The sequence below is a fragment of the Cebus imitator genome, unplaced genomic scaffold (assembly GCF_001604975.1).
Source record: "Cebus imitator isolate Cc_AM_T3 unplaced genomic scaffold, Cebus_imitator-1.0 Scaffold114, whole genome shotgun sequence".
Taxonomy (NCBI): domain Eukaryota; kingdom Metazoa; phylum Chordata; class Mammalia; order Primates; family Cebidae; genus Cebus; species Cebus imitator.
The window spans coordinates 4071668-4093984 of NW_016107429.1; the positions used below are offsets into that span (position 1 = coordinate 4071668).

Here is a 22317-nt window from a genome sequence, read left to right on the forward strand (position 1 = left end):
TTGTATTAAGTGCTTAAGCCTTAGTAGTAGTGTGGACTTTTTTTTTTTTCTGCCAGCAAGTGAAATTGGATATACAAGTCATATTCCCTCAATGCTAGTTGCTACTTAGTACTTTACCTAGCCTATCTGCCATCAGTAAGCAGGGCTCTAGTTTTGTTATTGGGTCCATCATGGCAAGTCATGCAGCCAGTTGACTAGTTATTAGCCAAGCAACAAATAATATTGGATGCCTCTCCCATTAAAGGTACTGTCCTAGCTCCTGGGATACAGTGCTGAGTGGATAACTTCTTACTTTCCTGTAGCATATAATCTAATAGAGAAGATAGAAAATAATTAGGCCAACAAAATGACTATAGTTTTTGAATGTGCTATGAAAGTAAATGAGCAAAGTGTGATGAGGGGTGTGTTTAGAGAGGATAGTCATGGGAAGTCCTCAGGTTGGAAAGAATCTGTGATCTAGGATCCATCAGAAGTTTAGTGTGACTGGAGACAAGGGCAGAAGATGAGATTTCAGATGTGGATTGTTTGGAAAAGCTTCAAATAAACATTTGAGTTGTTTTGAAGAGTGAGTATATTATTTTTGAAAGCAGCAAGGAAGGAGGAAGCCAATCTGGCAGGAGTGGTGGGGACAAAGAAAGTGTTGGTACATCATTGAAATGCCCCTATCCTAGGGCATAATTACGTAAACGTAGATGATGGTGTTGCTGACCTGCAAGAGGGAGTGGTGGCTGAATAAGTTAGTTAGTGGCTAGTTATGAGCCTGGAAAGATTACTAAAGGTAAGTTCTTTCCAGATCTTTTGTCTTTCTCTTTCTAGAAAGAGGTGTAAAGGATAATAACTCTTTTTTTTTCCCCCAACACACAGAAAAGTTGCCGGAAACAAGTTAGTGTTAAACACAGTTTTTATTCAACTATATATTAACAATAAATGTACATAATTAAACAAATAAACTATCAAAAATCCCATTGTATACAAGGTATGGGTAGCAGTAGAAGTCAAATCTATCAATTTTTCTTTCCAAATAGAATCCTTACAATTCTGTTTCCCTCTAAGGATTGGTTTGTCTTGTGTCGCCGAGATGCACAGAAATTTCTGTGTGATAATAGAAACAAGTGTTCCTATTCTTCAGTTGCCTTCCAGAGAATAAAACTGGAAATGCCTAAAGCTTTTGGATTCATCTGTTTTTTAGTCAACTTTTCTTCTGTACTCTATGGAAAACTTATTCAGAAATGTAGTTTGCTTCTTTTTCTATATGTATACAAATGCCTATATTTATATTTAGGAAATAACTCTTCATAGAGGAAAGTGGAAAGGAATGCATTCCAATTCTGTCCCCTGTTAATCTTTCATGGCCTACGTGTAATACCTTTTATGCTGTGAAGATTTTCCTGGTCCATCTACTGAGATGTTATTACCTCTTTTAACTTTCTAAGTGCTCCATCATTTTTTTTTTTTTTTTGAAGCAGTGTCATCCTCAGTTACTCAGGCTAGAGTGTAGCAGCATGATCATCACTCACTGTAGCCTTGAATTCCTGGGATCAAGGGATCCTCCTGCCTCAGCCTCTCGAGTAGCTAGGACTGCAAGTATGTGTTACTATGCCCAGCTAATTAAAAAAATTGTTTGTGTAGAGACATGGTCTTGCCATGTTGCCCAGGCTGGTGTTGAATTCTTGACCCCAAGTGATCTTTCCACCTTGACGTCCATCATCTTTTTTCTTGATCGGCTTCAAGGAAATAGTAATAATTGTTATTATTAATGAATATTAGTGAGACCTCAAATAATTGAGGCCAATCAAAGCCTTTAGTCATTGAAAAATTTACTAACCTTTTAATAAACTTTTACTGGGCTTCTGATAAAATAAATATAAAAATTTGCTTGAAATCTAAAATACTTTTCACTTTATATAAATGATTATATTATTATTTAATTTTATATCTTCACATCTTATTTTTCCAATTTAAATTGAAGTTCTTTAAGAGCAAGTCTTACATTTGACTTTTCTGTATTCTGTTGAGATCCTAACCCAGTAACTTGAGAGTGAGTGAGTGAATGAATGAAAGAATTAACAAATGAAAGAAATAGATTAAGATTTTCTTTATCATGACAAGGAAGCCCCAGTGGAGCTCCATATTGAGAACTGTTATAGTTTCAGTTGCTGTTACGGTTCTAACAGGGCGTGTGTCTGTGTCCCTACTTCCCCAGGAAAAGGAAGTTTGGTAAAGTAATAGTGGCCTAGAACCGGGAAACCAATTTCTTGCCTTGAATCTACCACTAGATAGCTATGTGGCCTTGGAGAAATCAATTCTCCAGGCCTTAGTTACATATCTATAAAATAAGAGTTCTTGGTAGCTTAACATTCTAGGATTCTTTGAAACTGCTGATGTTAAGAAATAAACTGCCAAAATAACTTTTTAAAAAAACCAAAAAGCCCATTTTATTCAGACTCACTAGAAGAGGAAATGTGCTAATGGTGGTAAATTGATCATATTTCTTTTCTCACAAGAGAAGGAGATTATTACATAGGCACAGTTAAAAGTAGATGCAAGGCCGGGCGCGGTGGCTCAAGCCTGTAATCCCAGCACTTTGGGAGGCCGAGGCGGGTGGATCACGAGGTCAAGAGATCGAGACCGTCCTGGTCAACATGGTGAAACCCCGTCTCTACTAAAAATACAAAACATTAGCTGGGCATGGTGGTGCGTGCCTGTAATCCCAGCTACTCAGGAGGCTGAGGCAGGAGAATTGCCTGAACCCAGGAGGCGGAGGTTGTGGTGAGCCGAGATCGAGCCATTGCACTCCAGCCTGGGTAACATGAGTGAAACTCCGTCTCAAAAAAAAAAAAAAGTAGATGCAACAAATGCTTATATATGGAAAAATATACAAGAATTTTTATTTTAGTAATATTGATAGCAAAGATTTGTAAACAACTTAAATGCTCATTAATAAGGAAAATCGCTAAATTATGATATGTAGCTAAATTATGGTACCAGGTGATATGCTGTGAAGCTGTTAAAACAGATGTGGTTGATCTAGACATAAGAACATGGAAAATTACACTAGGTTGATTGCTTTGTGAAACAGAGTGCAAAATAATGTGTATGTTATAAGGTCATTTAATTAAGGGAAAAAAACCCTAAATTGTATATTTGTATACATGTGTATACTTTTTTTATTTATGTACACTCTTATACACTTATATGTGTAGCCTTTCAGACAGCTACCGGCAGTAGCTTTTGCTAACAATAACTATCTTTTCAATAGTTTCCTTTGGGGATAATGTGTGGGGAAACTTTACTTTTTAAAATTTGAACTTCTATATTGTTTAAATTGTTTTACAATGAACTTTTAAAAATTAATATCTTTTCCTAGGGGACAAATCTTGAATAATATGACAATTAACTGGAATAGCATGCTTGGTTTTTAAAAAAATCCTTAAATATTTTGATGTGTATTGTTTAACTAGAAAATAAAAAGGCGACTTTGCCTTAGTCAATACAAATAAATCTAAAAAAAAATTGTAGTAAGTTCTGCGAGTCATTTGTTTTAGTTTTAAACAGTTATAGCTTAGAAATGACCTTAGCTTTTCAAAGTGAAATAAATTTTTGTCAAGCGTATTACATACACAGGGTTCCATTATTTCAGTAAACTCCATTCAGAAAGCAATATATTTGATAGTTAATTATTCCAAATGGTGCCTGTGATCAAAAGGGACACTCATTTGTAATGAAGGAAATCTGTGTAATGGTTATCCTGAAGAGCGTTTGCTTAAGTGTGAGGATGGAAGTAATTGATAAAGTGAAAAATCATGTATATTTTCCTCAGCCTTAGAAGGAGCAGCTTGAGAAAAGCTGAGAAATTATTATGGGCATTTGAGAAACTAAGCAAAAATAGCTAAGTATGGGGATAAGATGTTAAATTTGATAATTTGAGATAAGGTATTATATAGGTCAATAGAAATACGTGTTTTATGTTTTATAACCCCTTGGGGCCTTTGCATGTACATATTGGGAAGAAATAGAGTTTTTTTTTTTACAGTCCTTCCCACTGTCTTATTTTTTGAAATTTGAAATGTAATATTTGCAGCTAGTATAGATGTTTTTCCTAATCAAGTTGCAGGGGATTTTGTATCCAATGAGAATTTTGTTATTTGAAAAATCTAATGCAATGTAGTAAATATTTTTGAAAATATGTCCACTGACTCTTTACATGCTTTTACATCTCCCATTAACCACTTACAAAGCAAGATATTGTCACAAGCACACTTGTCTAAATGTACCATGCCCTATTTTTGTTCTCTATTGCTTGCCTCCTATTTGTAGGGGTTACTATGAGACAGTCTTTCTGTGGAGATCCAGACAGGAAGCTGGCCACAAATACCCTCTGCAGGGGTCTCCAGTATCTCTTTAGTCTTCTATTATTCCCCAGGTAGCTCTCTTCCAGCCCTGTCCCATGAGGGAGGAGGAAGAGAGCACACCCTCCAGAAGTGTATCTGAATTCTGATTTTGTCCTTCTTATCCCCTGCGAGTTCTCCCTTGGCTCAGGAAAGGCTTTTGTGTGTTCCCTATGTCTGATACTCTGTCCTTTTCTCATATGCTGCCTCCTTCCTAGCAACTGCTTATAGTAGGACCCTGTTCTCAGTTTTATATAGTTAAAGGAATGTTTTGTGACTGCATTATTTTTTTTTCCTGTAAGTACCTAGCTTTTGCAATTGAACTACATAGCTTTCAAGACTTTTGTCTCACTGTAGATATTAACAGAAATCTAATTTTATACTCAGTGCTGAGGAACGACCTCTTATTCTAGGGTTTATCTTTTCTCCCCGGAGGAAATAAATGCCATTGATCCTGAAATGGCAAGGCTGTGGGACCAATTTCAGGAAAGAAAAATATTAATCTCCAGTTATCATCTCCGATTATTATCTGGCTCCACTTTCTCTGCAGGGTAGAATGAATCTTAGTCATTCTGCTTTTAATTCCAGTTAGTTCTTTTGTCATCACATTTGCAGTTTCTACTGATGGGCTAGATAGGCTTTGAATGGGCAGGATGGCATAAGCAAAAGAATGAGTGTCCAGCATCCTCATGTTCATTTGCCAGACCCTTAGCCTCTTATGGATTAGTTTTCTTATTGGAAAATGAGTTTTTTTAAATTAGATAATATTCCACTGTCCATTTTAATTGGGAAAAAAAAGGATTTGAGTCTTTCAGAAATTCAAGAAATTATATGAAATACAGATTTGATGTTTCTAACATGAAGTAAAAGTCTTAAGCATATGAATATGATTTATTAAAGCATTTTAGAGATTAGAAATTTTGACATGAATCAGAGAGTCTCAATAGGTATTTCTGGATGTCAAAGGTGTTGTTCTGTTTAGTATCGTGTTTCCTGTTCTGCATTGGTTTGTTGGTGTATGCCTTTCAAACAATAACTTTTGCTATCTGACATTTTCGTGAAGCATTTGAAGTTTAAGATAGTTTTTAATTAGTTAGGTTGGGGAGTTTACGGTAAGGGATATTTCAGTTTTTCTAAAGGTTCTTCTTCACTAAGGTGTTAATTCTCCTCTGCCCAAGTGTCAGGTGGCCAAACATTGTGAAGTAATTGAGTTTAAAGTGAGATTTCTAATACAATTTAAGCCACTGCATTCCCATTAATGAAAGATTACCTTGCTCCCCATTTCACAATATAGCTCTGTTAAGTACGTTCTTTTTAATAGCAGATTTGGTTGTTACGCTGAAGGTAAGATTTTGGGGGTGGGGGAGGCGCTAGGCAGGCTTGAAAACATTGGGAGATTTTGCTTTTATAAATAGCCTAACTTTATATCTGGACATTGGCAAGTGGATGAAAGTATTGCTTGTTTTATGTTCTTTGGAGTTTTGCTGGGGCTTGGAGGATTATAAACCATCCAGAGGTTTCTGAAACCTGACTCAGCTTAGCTCTCCATTTTTCCTGTGGGATTCCTTGGTGAGATACACCCACACACACACACCCACACACACACCCCCCCCACATATACCTCATTCTCCCTGTACATGTATATAAATATGTATTGTTTTACTAGAAAATAAAAAGGTGATTTTGCCTTAGTCAATTTAAGTCAATATGTATATACAAAGATCTGTAACAAACCTAGATAAAGAGCCATTTTATTGTTAACTTGGCTTTTGTCTGAATATTCCAAGTACATCTCGCAGGTCTCTGGTCCTGGGTGAATGGTTTGAGGCTTTTGAACGTAAGGATGGCTTGGATTTTCTTTTCAGAATCTAATTCTGTACCTTATCCATGTGTCAGCTGTCTTTATGCGACAAAGAACAAGAAACTGAAGAGGGTCAGTTTCTGTGTAGGAAAAGATGAAGATCTTCCTTTCATGTAAAAGTCTGCCCTGGCTTTATCACTGTGCATCTTTATCGACAGAGTAGTTGATATGGGCTACTACAAGCTTAGAAATCTGAGAGCTGGGTATTCAAGAAAATAGAAATGTGATTATGTTCTTGAAACACTGAATTGCCCAAGAATGAAATCCTGTGTACAATTTGGAGAGGTAACCTGAGTGATAGGTAGGAGAGAAATCATTATTTTGTAACAGCATTATCTATACCATCATATAAATAGTCAAACCATGTTTGAGTTTGAGGTGTGCGGTGAATAAGCACCAGCTCTGCCTTTGAACAGCTCTTGGGAAAGAACATATACATTTTAAATGATCCCAGTTTGATCTAATTAATTTTACAGCCACTTAGATTTTTGTTCTTCCATTGACAAAGCAAAATATTGACTACATCATTCCTATATAAATTTTCAAATCAAATGGTCAAATTAAAATGAGTGATTTGAAATCAAGCCTCTTAATGAAATTTTTTCCGTTTTGTTGTAGTTAAGTGTACATGACAAAAATTTCCCATTTTAACCGTGTTTAAGTGCACAGTTCTGTGGCATTAGCAACACTAACATTGTGCATCCATCAGCACCACCGTCTTTAGAACTTTTAATCTTCTCCAGTTGATCTCTGTACCCATTAGACCCTAATTTCCCCATTCTCTACTCTCTCATAAAAAGATCATTTTAAAAAATATTATTTTCTAATCACAGTATAAAATGAATCCTGCTAACCTTCCTTTAACTTCACTTCCTTATACTACTAGGGAAGTGTATATGGAACATTTAGGTTGCAGTTAGATGGTACAGTGGAAAAGAGGTCTGTATGTGAGCTGGGCATTTTATTAATTTTTTTCCCCCCCAAAACAAGGCCTCCCTCTGTTGCCCAGGCTGGAACACAGTGGCATGATCTTAGCTCACTGCAGTGTCAAACTCCTGGGCGCAAGTGATCATCCCAGTTAATCCTCCCTACTATCTAGCACTACTATGCCCAGCTAATTTTTAAGTTTTTTGTAGAGATGAGTACTTGCTTTCTGGCCCAGGCAGGTCTTGAACTCCTGGCCTCAAGCAGTACTCCAGCCTCAGCCTCCCAAAGTGTTGGGATTACAGGCCTGTGCCACAGCAAGCCGGGTGTTATAAATAGCTATGTAGGATGTATACAATACAAGCTCCAGCCAGAGGTAAGATAACATAAAAGTACATGTTTAAAAAGCCTAGATTAATAAATATTCCAAATTCAGGAGCTTGTAGGGACAGAAATTAGCATAGATTAGTTGATTCTAGAACACAGATCAGGCAAATAATGGAACTCCAATTAGCTAGACTAATTGGACACCAGAATGATCTGTAATGCTACTTGGAGCATTATTCTTAGAGTACAGAAGAATAAAGATTCAATAACTGAGAAATTGGGCCAGTGATTCGAATTCCGAACTGAGCTATCAAAAACAGGAACATAAAAGCAGAGAGAGGGGATAACTACATATCAGATAATAAAAGTTGAGTTCAGTTGATAAAATACCTAGGTATTGTCTCTAACTTCTCCTCCTCTTTCCTACCCTGGCACACCCACACCCAATGCCCCACCTAATAAACCATTTCCTTCCTCCTCATCCCGCCCCTCCCCCACCTTCCTCCTCTTCCAATACAAGATCCATAAAATTATGGGCATGCTATCATCAAATATAGAAGTAAGTTTATTATAATATTCTGCCACTTAGGCTTGACCATTTTGCTATCAGTGTAATTCTTTTCAGTATTTTGGAATAATGATCATTTTTGTGTCTGATCACTTCTCTTCTATCAAGTTTTGGATAATCACTCTGACTGTTTTGCTGATTGTATTCTATTTTCCCCAGAGATACACCAGGATGTTCTGTCCATGATTTAATATGGCATTGATTTTTATCTGTTGGTTAATATATTATTACTTTTTCTAGTCTCAAGTTGCTTATTAGCATTGTGTGTACAAATACTAGTAAGTTGATTTATCAGCTATTTCCATTTGACACCATGCTAGAGATCCAGAATTACCTGTGTTATTGTTTAGATTTAATTCTTGTAAATTAGGAATGTACACTGAGTCCTCATGCATGACTTTTCCCATCTCTGGTCCATTCTCTTGTATATGCATTCATATGTCATGCATTAACTTTCAGACTTGGCTTTGTAATTTCTTTTAGTAGAGATATTTTTCTACCTTTTGATACCATCAGATAATATATGGGAGAGTGTTACACATAAAAATAGTGGAAAAATATTTTTTATGAATATACATGCATTATTCCATGATTGGGAAACACCAGCATTCAAGAAGAATTCATAAGGGCCAGATACCAGAAGTATTTCTTATGGTGGGGAGATTTTAAAGACATAAAAATTTAGGGATTTTTGTGAGAAGTTGTGATGAGCCAAGAGAGATCATGTTAGAACAGGATTCAGTTTTCTTTCAGTCGTGTTTTTAACTCTCCTGATATCTTCTGCTTTCTTCCATCAGTCTTTAGATCTATTCAGTCAGAGCTCATCTCAAATTGTAACGAACCCAATTAACACTAAGATATATGTGATAAATAGGCTTAACTTTTCAGGATTATTTTTCTCCCTAATGCACAGCTTGTGAATTTAAAAAGTTGTTTAATCTGTGAATTTGAATGGTGTTAATATTTTATTTCATTTGTACTCTTGTTTTCTGCTAGTTAAGTCTTTGGTTATGAGGGGGCAATTATACCCAAGGGGACCTCAAGGAAATGGTTCTTTTTGTAAGGTTCATACTTTTGAGATGAGCAAAGTTGCTAATTATTATAATTTAGAAGGTCCTTGGAGATTAAGCAGTTTTTATGAAATATTTTGGTTTTTAATTTCATATAGGAATAAAGAGGTAGAGAAAGCATTCTTTAGGTCAGCTTTGTAAAAATTGTTATTGTTTTGAGGTATATACTTTATTTTTTAACGGAATATTTCCTAATACTTTAATAGTTCTTTTGTACATATAACAGTGGTTAAAAAAATCTAGATATACCCATAATTAAGGATTTATTAAGTAATGAGTTTCTTATTCCTGTCCATGTAGGATTTGAGTTGCAGAGAAAAGACCTTCAAGACTATTTGTTTTGTGACATTGTCTACTAAAACAGAATGTCCCGGAAAGAGAAATATGCATTTATCTGCTACATTTTTGATGATTGCTACAGTTGAAATAATCTGTTCCACAAAATTTTATTTAGTGCTTCAGCTACTCTTCCTATATATTACATAATTCTTTTTTTTTTTTTTTTGTCATTAAGAAGCCTTTATTAGGTTATATTCACTTTGACCCTCCCACCAAATTAAGGGGGAAAAAACAAAACACAAAAGTAAGAAATCCCAGGAAAAGAGCCCCTCAAGATTTCATAAACTACAAACTAAAGCTACTAATAAGGAAATGGCAGAATTTTCAGAGCTATATAATACAAGAATTCCTGTAATTTAGGCAGATGTTTTCCTCACCGATGACAAATTTTGCAACACAATGTGAAGTTATGCTACTTGGATATTTGTAGCAAAATCATTTTTTGTACAAAAACAAAAGCAAGGAACCATAAAATAAAAGTATATGTTCCTCATGGCCTATGAGCATACAAAATTTTTTAGAAATTTAAAAGGGTAACTATGAGAGCCTAACATTTTTCTATATCCCACCTATTCTGCCTCTCTATTTGTAGGAATTGTAAATGAAAGTAACATCTTATTAGCAGAGGTCTCATCTATTTCCCACTGCCTCCAACTAATCCTACTAATTTTCTCTCATCTTCCTGAGCATCCTCCATGAACAGCATTGCAAGTTGGTTTTAAAAATAGAAAAGAAAAAAAGAAAGTAAGGTTTACAAGAGTTTTGTTGGTTAATTACCAGTGGAATCAGTCCACCAGTAGTTTGATTTCATTGGCTAGCAGCTGGTTCATGTTGAACAGGCCCCCTGGGAGCTTGGTGAGCAGCTCTCGCTCCGTACTTTCAGGGTCACTGTCAACAGAGCTGGAACTTGCTCTGATGTTGTCAACAGCAGTGCTGGCTGGGGGACCCAGCTCCGGCTCACTAGTCTCACTGGCCGTGGACACCACGGAGAGCAGGGACATACGCCGGGTGAGCCGGCCAGAGGGTAGAAGGGAGGCGGCATAGTCTGCTATGATACCAGCTACATCTAGATTACAAGCCTTATGAAAGGCGATGAAACCTACATTTGCATTGGCCTCACAGACGCAGAAGGAGCCGTCATCTTTCATCAACAGGTCAATGCCACACACGTCCATCCCCAGGATATTAGACACCTGGATAGCTAGCTGCTTCCCTTGTTCACTCAGTGAGCACATTATCCCCACACCACCTAATGAGCAGTTGCTTTGCATTCTCCCATCTGTTGAACAACGCAACATGGTGCCAACCACACGGCCTCCCACGACAATGACACATACATCCCGTCCATGAGACTCCTTAACATACTTCTGGAACAGGTATGGCGCTTCGTGGCGAATAAGATGGCTTAGATCAGCCAAATGGTGCTTATCTCGAGCCAAGAAAACAGCTTTACCTCTATGACCCCGCGTATTCTTTACTACCATTGGGAACTCCAGTACTTCTGCTTCATCAATCATTTTAGCAGAATTTTCATGGCCACCATAAGAGAAAGTGTCTGGCAGAGGAACACCACGGCCAGCCAACTCTTGAAATGTCCAGAACTTATTAACGCAGTTCAGGATGGCTTGAGGTCGGTTCATCAACCGGCATCCCATCTTCTGTAGATGGCGCAAAACAGTAATGTCACTATCACTTTGCACCCACGGGGTTGGTACTCTGACTACTACAACTTGTGGGTAGGCAGTGATTAGCTCTCCATTGATCCGTAGACCCAGGTTTCCTTGCTCGATTGTCAGCACCACCTCATCCATCACCACAGCCCTAAAGTCCAGTTCCTCCTCACAACATTTGGCCTTCAGTGCTCGTAAAATCTCTTTTTGAGGATAGTCTTCCCTGATGCGACGATCTGTCAAAAACCACAACTTGGCAGCCACGGAGCTACACATCTTGATCAGCTTGTGCTTCCTTGCCTGGATTATTTCCTCTTAGATGTAACATCTATCTGTTTTGAAATAAAGAGAAATTCTACCAAGAGAATTTCTTTTTGAGACAGTTTTCCCACGCAAACTTCTGGATCAGCATACCAATAAAAAACAGCCCTGAATCTTGGAAGACTCAGTCAAAACTAATTGGAAATCTCAAAGTGCTTCATCCATCCTCTGAAATAGGAACTATGTAGTAAACTCTGAGCTCAAATGGTTTCAGTTTTGGGGCTTGCGTGTTTTAGAGTTGAGCTCTTGCTCTGCACCAAGCCAGTTGACTATGGAAGAGGAACAGCCAGATAAAGAGGCCTGGAAGGGTCCTGAGCACGGGCTTCTGTCCCCGAGTTGGGGTGCACCACCCTCCCAGCAGATGGAAGCAGCTCACCTGTTACATAATTCTTAGCCTTGAATGTCAAACAGACTTCTTTTTGCTAGTAAAATACTTTGATTAGTTATGGCAGTCATATATTAGTATTTGAATAGAAAAATAGCCTCTCTCTTTCTCCCCTGATTATTTTCTATTTAGGTAGGTACATACCCATTTATTTACGTGCCTAGAAGTATTAAAACTTGGTTTGAGAGATCAGATATGACTAAAGTAATTTATACAATTGTAGTTTTCAATACCAAAGCATTTACTTTGATGTTTTCCCAGGAGTCTATTGCCAACTCACAAAAACATTCCAGTTTTTTTTTTTTTTAACTTTTTTTCCCCCCTGTACATTCTGTATCATCTGGTTTTGAGTTACCTAAATCTTTTTTGAAACCATATTGTCCTATCACAACCACCAGTATTGTTAACTCAGAAATTTAGTTTTTTTTCCCTGTCATTTGCCTATTCTCCATTTCTGACCTTTAAGATTATCAGGTGCATTCCATTCTACTGTATGGCTGAATAGGTGAACCCTATCCGAAGTTACCCACTACTTGAGAGGCAGTGATAGGTGAATTCTTGACTTTCTTTTGGAACTAGAGTCATCTTTATGTATTTGCAGGGGATTAGTTCCAGGAACCCAACAGATAACTAAAATCTACACATAATCAAGTCCTAAAGTTAGTCCTGCCTAGCCTGCAGTTGGCCTTCCATATCCATGGGCTTTGCTTCTTGAGAATACTGTAGTTTGAATCTGTGTTTGGTTGCAAATGGATATCTGCCAATATGGAAAGCTGACTATATTTGTTGAAAAATACCTGCATATAAGTGTACCTGTGCAGTGCAAGCATGTGTTGTTCAAGAGTCAACTGTATAGTTATTTCCCAAAGTTTTAAATCCTGCTCATTGTGTTCTAGAAGACTAAATATTTCTCTTCCCTCCCTCAGACCTATTCAGTTTCCCACTAACTGTTCTGGTGAACATGTATAACAAGGAAAGATTTGGATCAAGTGTAAATGCAATGTGTGGGGACTTATCCTTCTAAAGCGCTTGGTTGTAGACTACTTTTCTCATACAGATTCCCTACCCCAGAGGATGCTCTAGGCTTTGCATCCTCTAGGTGGCCAGTTCTTGGTCTCAGGCCTGTTCATAGCCAAGCCTTCCATGCCACCTTCAGCAAGCAGCTTATATTCTCTGTGCTTAGGTTTCCTGATTTATAGAATGAGGTGGTTAAAGTCCATACTGAAGTGCTGTTCTGGTTCAAAAATTTATATCTTTTAAATTTTGATACTCTTTATCAGCCTCTTAGAATCTCATGAGTTAGAAAGCAAAGAAAAATATCAGCAATTATGCAAATAATTTATAGATGCCTCCCCACTCCTAACTCCATTTGAGTCTATTAGAGACTGGTATTTTTCATTTTCTAGATAAATTATTTGCTTTATTTTTTTAGTTGAGTTGAATTTATTATCTTCTCTGTGTCATAGAGAAGAATGCTTGCTTATTTTTACAAATAATATACTTATTTTCATCCTCTTAAGACTAGTGTAATTACAGTCTATTTAAAAAGATAATTAATTATAAACATTAATATGTAAAATTTAATATGCTAAAGGCATACCAGAAAAAAAACTTAAAATGCTCAATATTTTTGATACATACTGTCATAAAATACATTTAGCCAGGGAGCACCAACAAAAGCAGAATAAACACTTATTAGTAACATTTACTGTTGTTAAATACTCAATGATAGAAAGAAAAAACTGGACTTTATTATCTTTTATGCCTATACTGACTACTAATACATTTAAAACTGTATATTCTGAGATGTTTTTTCTTTTGCAATGGTGAAATAATGTGTGATAACACTTACATGGAGTCTTACTCCTAAAAAGCTGTATTTTTAATCAGTCTGATTAGTGTGTAGCAGAAAAGGAATGGGAATAATATGTATAACCATGTGCCATGTAATTATGATTTTTAAATGGAAAATTTAGTATGAAAGAAAAGATTTCGAAAGGAGATTCTTTATATAATTTTGTGGCTATTTTTGAAACATTGAAAATAGAAAAAGAATGAAGTGAAAATGTAATTAAAAAAGACTTTTTCAGTTCATGGCTCTTGGCAACATAGAAACTTTTGTCATCTTTGACTTCATTTTGACATAAAACCCTTATAAAATGCAGCATATGCTGTGTTAGTGATCAGTACAGTTTTTGAACAGTATTAATCTTCTCTTGGAAAAATGGAGCCTTACACAGCGTTTCTAGAAGTAAGATTAAACACAGACCCCTAATGGCAAAAAAGCTAGATCACAAGTCTAGATGGCACTAATAATCTGACTTTGTGATTTAGAGTTTCACGTTATACTTGAGAAAATCTCGTCTTTCAGCATCAGTGTATTTTGTACTGGCTTTTGAAGAGTGGCTCGACTGATTCATGGGATTGAGTATAAAGTGTGCGTTACGCTTGAATGCTAAAGTGTGTTTATGGACTCTGATTGTACTCTTCTTTGTCACCACAGGGGGAAGGTTACATGAAGGTATTTATCATCTCATTTCATTTTCACAACTACTCTTAGAGGGCCAGTGTCCCTGTATCATAGAGGAGCAATCACAGCCATAATGAGGTTTAGTGACTAGTATGCTGCGGGGTAGGATGTAGAACCTGCTGTCAGGATTCCAGGCCTGAGTTCCCTGAAAGAGGACCCTACCCTTCCTCCAGTCATACTATTATTTTACAGAGGTATTGCCAGCATGGCTAATGGAAATAGTAGTTTGTGTAAAAATTTCATTCTCATTAAATGTCCTCCTTTATTTTCATTCGTATTTAATAATCCTTATTTTTGCCAACATTTAGAAGCTACTTTATCAGTGATCTTTGCATAAAACATTTTTGCTGTTTTGCACTGATGCAGCCCTGATTGCATTAAAAAAAACTTTTGTTATCTCTCAATATGAAAGATTTTTCCAAATCAATCTTTTTGGATAATAGACTCATTATCTGGCTTCATATCAACAAAAAAGTATTTCTCTCTCTGTTTTTTTAAAAATTTCTGTTGTTTTCTCTCTTAGGCAGTTCTGCTTCTTTGTATCCCTTTGTCCATATTCTCACTATTTATGTTCCATTGATCCTTCATCCCAGCAATGCTGTGACTATACAATAGCAGTGAAGACGGGAGAAGAGGATTAACTGAGTATATACTCACCATCCTAAGTATGCTGATACATTACATTCAGTAAGAGTCTAATTTGTCATTTTTGTTTTACAGAGGCAGAATTGGTTAAATTATGTCAGTGTCTTATCTGGAGGTTGAAGTGGCGAAGGTTGCATGTATTTTTTTTTTTTTAATGTGACACCTAACATAATTCATAGATAATGAAAATAATGTTGGAGTCAAAGTCAGGTAGTCATCATTCTTTTATTAGATTTGTTTAAAATTTCCCTAAACATTATTTTTTCTTTTTGTGATGATGACGACGATGATGAAAATGATAGTGATGGTATTAGGATGACTATAATGAGAGTTACATAAGAAATGGAAACAGAAAGCATTCAGTGCAGTACTTAATAGGCGCTCAGTAAATGTGATTTAAAATTTAAGGTTACTTGTGTCTTTGACGTTTTTCTTTAGGAGACTATGAAATGTCTCAGAATGTAAAAGTTTACTGATAATGATGAGAAAAGTAATTATTTAAAAAAGTTACCATCTGCCTTTAAGAATAAAGACAAGAAAACTAAACATAAACATTTTCTGAGAAGTTGAGGATTGCTCTTTGGTCTGGTTAAAGAAGGGAATCTTACAAACTTTATTAGCCTTCATCTGAAAATTTTAACTAATACAACAAGACAAGAAACAAGGTTTAAATTCTGGGAATAAGGAGATGAAAGTGTCATCATATAGCACCCAGAAAACCTGTGACACTCCACAGACTAGTTACTAGGACTGATACCTGTATCATCATTCCCATTTTCTCTATGACTATGTGGATATAAAAGAGCTTCTGTAATTGAACATGTTTTAAACTGGTCCAGTCCAAACCTGTTTCTCATTTGTTGCTAAATTAAATAAACATCACCATCATCATCTCTCTGGTTGCTTAAGCCAGAATATCCTCTTCTCCTGTACTCTACAGATTCATACATACACATAAGTGACCATATATATGTCTATCCAGAAGATATTTATTGAGCACCTAATGTGTTCCAGACTTTATTCTTGGTGCTAAGAATATAGTGGCAATCAAGGTTTCTGCCTAAGTGTCTCATTTTCTAATGGAGGAAGAGGGACAATATCAAATTTATGATATGTAAGGAGTAAGTGCTTTCCAGGAGAAAAAAGGCAGAGAATGATCATACAGAACACCAGGCGAAGAGTTTGCTTTCTATATAAGTCAGTAAGGGAAGGCTTTGCCAATAAGTTTTAACAGGATTCTTTTGCTGCACTGTGGTGGAGAAACTACAGATGGGCAGGCCTGAAAGCAAGGAGACTAGTTAGAAAGCAGCTGTGGTCCGGGTGAAAAAAGATGCTAGGCAAAAAAGAGAAATTGTAGCCAGGGAGGTGGTGAGGACTGACTATTTTAGTGAATATTTTGGAGTTAGAATCAACCAAATTCACTGATGGATTGGATATGACTGTGGGGGGAATGGCAGCAAAATTCAAGCTTTTGACTTGAAAATAGCAAAAAGAGCATTCCCATTTTTTAAGCTTTAGAAAATAGTTGGGAGAGCAGATATGGAGGTAGGAATGTATGTCAGGAGTTTGCTTTTGGATATGTTAAGTACAGGTGCTCATTAGACATCTAAGTAAAGATGTTGAGAGACTGCAGTTGGTTATTCAAGTCTGGTCTGGAGTTCAAGAGACACATATGGGCTGGATCAATAATTAGTCTGTTTCCTACTATAGAATCTGCTTTTGGAACTCATCCATACTGTCCTCCCCTGTTCTTATTGCTCTTGGTGAGAGTACCATTTACTTTCATTTGGATTACTGTAACTTCCTTCAGTCTTGCCCTTCTATTATTATTTTTGCCATTCGTCTAATCTGTGTTCTTTAGCCTGAGTTTTTCCTAAAATATAGTACTCTTAATGTCTCACATGCTTAAATCTTCAGTGGCTTCTCATTACTGTGAGAATAAAATCCAGATGTCTTAGCCTGGCTTAAAATATCTTGTGTGATCTGGTACCTGTCTCATTTCTGGTGTCATTTGTTTCTGTTTATTATTTTCTATTCTTATCATCCTCACCTCTTTCAGTGCCTTTAGAGCTTCTGCACCTTTACACTTTCAAGTATTATCCTTTTATTATTTTGCTACATACTCCCAGCTTCTTACCTGGCTAACTCCTTTTTCCTTTCTAGCTTTGCTTAGATAAAGAGTCTCTTCAACAAGTATGGTTAGGATGCTCTTCTTTATTCTTGTGTGGTTCTTGTGTAACATCGCTGATACATCTATGTATTACAATTGTCATTTATTTTATAGTCACATCTATTGGACTTAAATTCTTTGAGGCAAGGAATTTCTCTGTCTTGTCTAGCAATGTATCTTTGTTGCCTAACACAGTCTTTTAATTGCTTAATAAATATTTTTTATCTTAATAAAAGACAAGTTAAATCTTGATTATAAAACATGTATACAAAATGAGGCAAAGTTTCTACACAATACCTAGGAGTATAAATTAGATGTCCTTTGGATACCTAACACTTAATAAAAAATATGCAGGTTGTGTATGAAGAACACTGTGCTAAGTTGAATAATTGTAAACACATGCCATGTTCATGATAAGAAAGTTCAGAAATTGTCAAGATGTCAAATCGCCCAGAATCTATTTACAATTGCCTTGCAATTCAAATACAGTTCAAATGGATTTTATTTTTGGATCTCTTGGATTGCTCTTAAGTTCATGTGGAAAAATAAAGAGGACTGAGCATGGTGGCTCATGCCTGTAATCTCAACACTTTGGGAGGCCGAGGCGGGTGGATCAGTGGAGGCCAGGAGTTTGAGACTAGCCTGGTCAACATGGTGCAACCCCTTCTCCACTTAAAAAACAAAAACAAAAAATTAGCTGGGCATAGTGGTGTATGCCTGTAGTCCCAGCTACTCAGGAGGCTGAGGCAGGAGAATCACTTGAACCTGAGAGGTGGAAATTGTGCCACTGCACTCCAGCCTGGGTGACAGAGCAAGACTGCATCTCAAAAAAACAAACAAACAAAAATGAACAAAATGTAGATATGGAGAAAAATAGTTTGAACAGCCAATGAATAAAATGTATCATAGATCTATACTAGTTAAGACAGGTTGATAGCAGCGTTAACAGTTAGCGTTAGCACAGAGAATAATGGGGCAGAACTAGCAGCCCAGAAAAATAGAAATAACATATTTAGACACTAAGTATGTGATCAAAGTGTAACTTAAAATCAGTTGAGAAAGATGATTAATTATATAAAATGATACAGAAATATCAAATGTTTTGAAAAATGGAAAATTTGATTCTTACCTCAAACTGTGTACCAAAATATGTAATTATAATATACAGATTGAATATCCCTTATCTGAAGTACTTTGGACCAGAAGTGTGTTGTATTTTAGATTTTTGAATATTTGCATAATACTTACCAGTTGAGCATCTCTAATCTCAAACTCTCCAACCTGAAATGCTCCAATGAACATTTCCTTTGAACATAACCTTTGAGTGTTATCTTGATGCTCAAAGTTTCAGATTTTGGAGCATTTCAGATTTTGAACTTTGGCTTTAGTGATTTATTTTTACATATCTACCTAAGCACATTGCTATATTCTTTTTTCTTATCAAGTTCCCAATTTTGTTCAGTAGCAACCTCGCCACCCCCTGTGGTGGGACTGCCCTACGATCATCACATGTTCCACCTGACTGCTACTGCCAGTGCCCAAGTACAACTCACATAGGCCCAAGGACTGGTCTGCCCAGAACCTATGTTTGCTGTCAAGGGCCCCAAGGTCTGATGTGACTAGGGCCTGCTGCTATCTGTATACATGCCACCTGGGCCCAAGGACAGACCCATCTTGGGTCTAGCTCTTCATCTTTATCACTAGGACAGTCATACCAAAGCCCCCACAAGCAACTGCAGCCTAAGCCACTAAGGAATTATTAGATACTACTAATGACTATACTGAAGAAATCATATGGAGTCTATGTGGCTGCTCCCACCCAAAACCCCAAACATCCTACTTAGCCACTTCTGTAAATACACCTACAGGAAAGAGTCTTAGCTTATTAAAGTTACTCTATAAAATTAGAAGTGATTATTACAGGAGGTAAACAGATATCACTATAGATACAAAAATCATGAAAAAGAAAGGAAATATGATAACTCAAAGGAATACCGCAGTTCTCTTGTAGCACACCTCAACTAAAAAGAAATTTATAAAAGGCCTGAAAGTGAATTCAAAATAATGGTCTTAAGGAAACTCAGTGAAACACAAGAGAACACAACTTAAAGAAATCAGGAAAACAATTGATTAGAATGGACATTCAACAAAGAGATAGATCTAAAAAAAGAAACAGAAATCCTTGAATTGAAGAATTCAATAAAGGAAATAAAAAATACAATCAAGATCTTCAACAGAAGACCAGAAAAGGAAAAGAAAGAATTTCTGAGTTTGAAAATAGGTCTTTTGAAATAACCCAGACAAGCCAAAAAAAAAAAAAAGAAAACTAGAAAAAAAAATTAAGAAAGCCTGTGTGACATGTGGGACACAATTAAGCAAATATATATTTGTGTTTAGGGATTACTGAAAGGAGAAGAGATGGGAAAAGGCATAGATAACCTATTTAATGAAATAATAGCTGAAAACTTTCTAAGTGTTGGGAAAGAAATATACATCCAGATACATGAAGCCCAAAGATTCCCAAATACATTCAACTCAAAAAGTCTTCTGTGAGACATATTATTTTCAGACTTTCGAACAAAGACAAAGAGCAAATTATAGAAATAGCAAGACAAAACTGTCAAGTCACATAATAAGGGTATCCCCATTAGACTAATATCAGTTTTTCAGTAGAAAACTGACAGGCTAGGAGAGAATTGGATGACCCATACAAAACGCTGAAAGAAAATCACTGTCAGGTAAGAATACTATACTCAGTATAGCTTTCGTTCAGAGATGAGGGAGAAATAGTCTTTCCCAGCCAAGCAAACTCTCGGGGTATTCATCACCACTAGACTCCCTGCTTAAGGGAGTCCTATATCTGGAAGCAAAGGAAAGCTGTATCTACCACTGTTAAAGCACATAATAGTATAAAACTCTCTATAGAGCAGATACGCAAATGCGAAAGGATTCAAATATTGCCAAACTACAAAGATAAACAGAGAGGAAGAGAGGAACAAAGGATATACAAAACAATCAGAGAACGATCAACAAAATGACAGGAGCAAGTGCTCACCCGTTAGTAATAACCTTGGTTATAAGTAGTGTAAATTCTCTAATTAAAAGTTATAGACTGGCTGAATGGATTAAAAAAATGGGATGCAAATATATTCTTCCTACAATAACTCACTTCATCTGTAAAGATACAAAGTGACCGAAAGTGAAGGGATCAAAAAATATATTGTATACAAATGAAAAGCAAAAGTGTGCAGGAATAGCTGTACTTTTATTGTCAAAATACTTATATTAGTCAAAATAGACTTTGTCAAAAAACATGACAAGAGACAAGTTCATTATATAATGATAGAGACCAATTCAGCATGAGAATATAACAGTTTTAAATGTATGCATGCCCAGCACCAGAACACCCAGATGTTTAAAGCAGATATTATTATATTTCCAAAGAAAGAGACACTCCAATATAGTCGTAGTTGGAGAATTTAACTTTCTGCATTTGTCAGACTATCTAGGGAGAAAATTGTCAACAAAACGTCACCCTGAAACTGCACTATAGACCAAGTGGATCTAGCAGACATTTACGGAATATAGCATCCAGTAGGTGCAGAACACGCATCTTCTCTTCAGCATATGGAACACTCTCCAGAATATACTATATGTTAGGCCAGAAAACAAGTTTCCACAAATTTTAAAAATCAACATCATATTAAGTATCTTTGTAGCCCACGATGGAGTAACACTAGAAATCATCAACAATGAGAACTTGAGGAACTCTATAAATAATATGAAAATTAAACAACTTGCTTCTCTAATGTCCAATAGGCCATGAAGAAATTAAGAAGAAAATAAAAAATATTCTGAATTGAGTTAAATAGAAACAAAATATACCAAAACCTTTGGAATATAGCACAAACAGTAGTAGGAGGAAGTTTATAGCAAAAAATGCCTACATTAAAAAAATAGATTTCAGATCAAGAACTTAGCAATGTATTTCAAGGAACCAGGAAAAGAACAAACCAAACCCAAAGTTAGTAGAAGGAAAGAAATAATAAAAATCAGAGCAGAACGAAATGAAACAGAGACAAAAACAGAAGACACATTGCTGGGTGAGGTGGGTGGCTCACAACTGAAATCTCAGCACTTTGGGAGGCTGAGGCAGGAGGATCATTTGTGGCCAGAAGTTCAGACCAGCCTGGGCAGCATAGTGGTACTCTGTCTCTATAAAAAATAAAAAGAAATTAGCTGAATGTGGGGGCACACATCTGTAGTCCCAGCTACATGGGAGGCTGAGGGCTGAGGTGGGAGTATAACTTGAGCCTGAGAAGTCGAGGTTTCACTCCAGACTGGGTGACAGAGTGAAACCCTGTCTCAAAACAAACAATATGAGATTAAAGAAATGAGAAGTTGTTTTTTTTTTTTTTTTTTTTTAAAGATTAAATTGATAAACCATTAGAAGACAAAGAGAAAAAGCCAAATAAAATCAAGAATCAAAAAAGGAGACATTACAACTGACACCACAGAAATAAAAAGGATTGTTAGAGGCTAATTATGAACAAACATTTGCCAACACATTGTAAAACCTAGAAGAAATGAATAAATTTCTGGACACTTAGCTACCAAGATTGAATCAAAAATAATAAAAATCCTGAACAGACCAATAGTAAGTAAAGAAGTTGAATCAGTAGTAAACAGCCTTCCAATAAAGAAGGGCCAAGACTGGATGGCTGCACTGTGGAATTATACTAAGGTCTTAAGGAACAACTAACACCAATTTCTTTCAAACGATTCCAAAAATATGAAGAGGAGAGAATTCTTTCTAACTCATGCTACAAGGCCAACTTATACTGATAGCAAGACAAGACAAGGACCCACCATAAAAAGAAAATTTTAGGGCCGGGCGCGGTGGCTCAAGCCTGTAATCCCAGCACTTTGGGAGGCCGAGGCGGGTGGATCACGAGGTCAAGAGATCGAGACCATCCTGGTCAATATGGTGAAACCCCGTCTCTACTAAAACTACAAAAAATTAGCTGAGCATGGTGGTGCGTGCCTGTAATCCCAGCTACTCAGGAGGCTGAGGCAGGAGAATTGCCTGAACCCAGGAGGCGGAGGTTGCAGTGAGCCG

At 36.5% G+C, this 22317-nt stretch overlaps 2 protein-coding genes across 3 annotated transcripts in view; one reads left to right on the forward strand and one right to left on the reverse strand.

The window, feature by feature from the left end:
• Positions 1-22317, forward strand: part of DIAPH3 (diaphanous related formin 3) — a 503028-nt gene that overhangs the window by 222433 nt on the left and 258278 nt on the right. The window lies entirely within an intron of this gene.
• LOC108311366 (beta-citrylglutamate synthase B-like) lies at positions 9646-11476 on the reverse strand. The gene has a single exon (XM_037742111.1). It carries the CDS (start codon positions 11421-11423, stop codon positions 10263-10265), a length of 1161 nt encoding a protein of 386 aa, XP_037598039.1. The 5' UTR covers positions 11424-11476; the 3' UTR covers positions 9646-10262.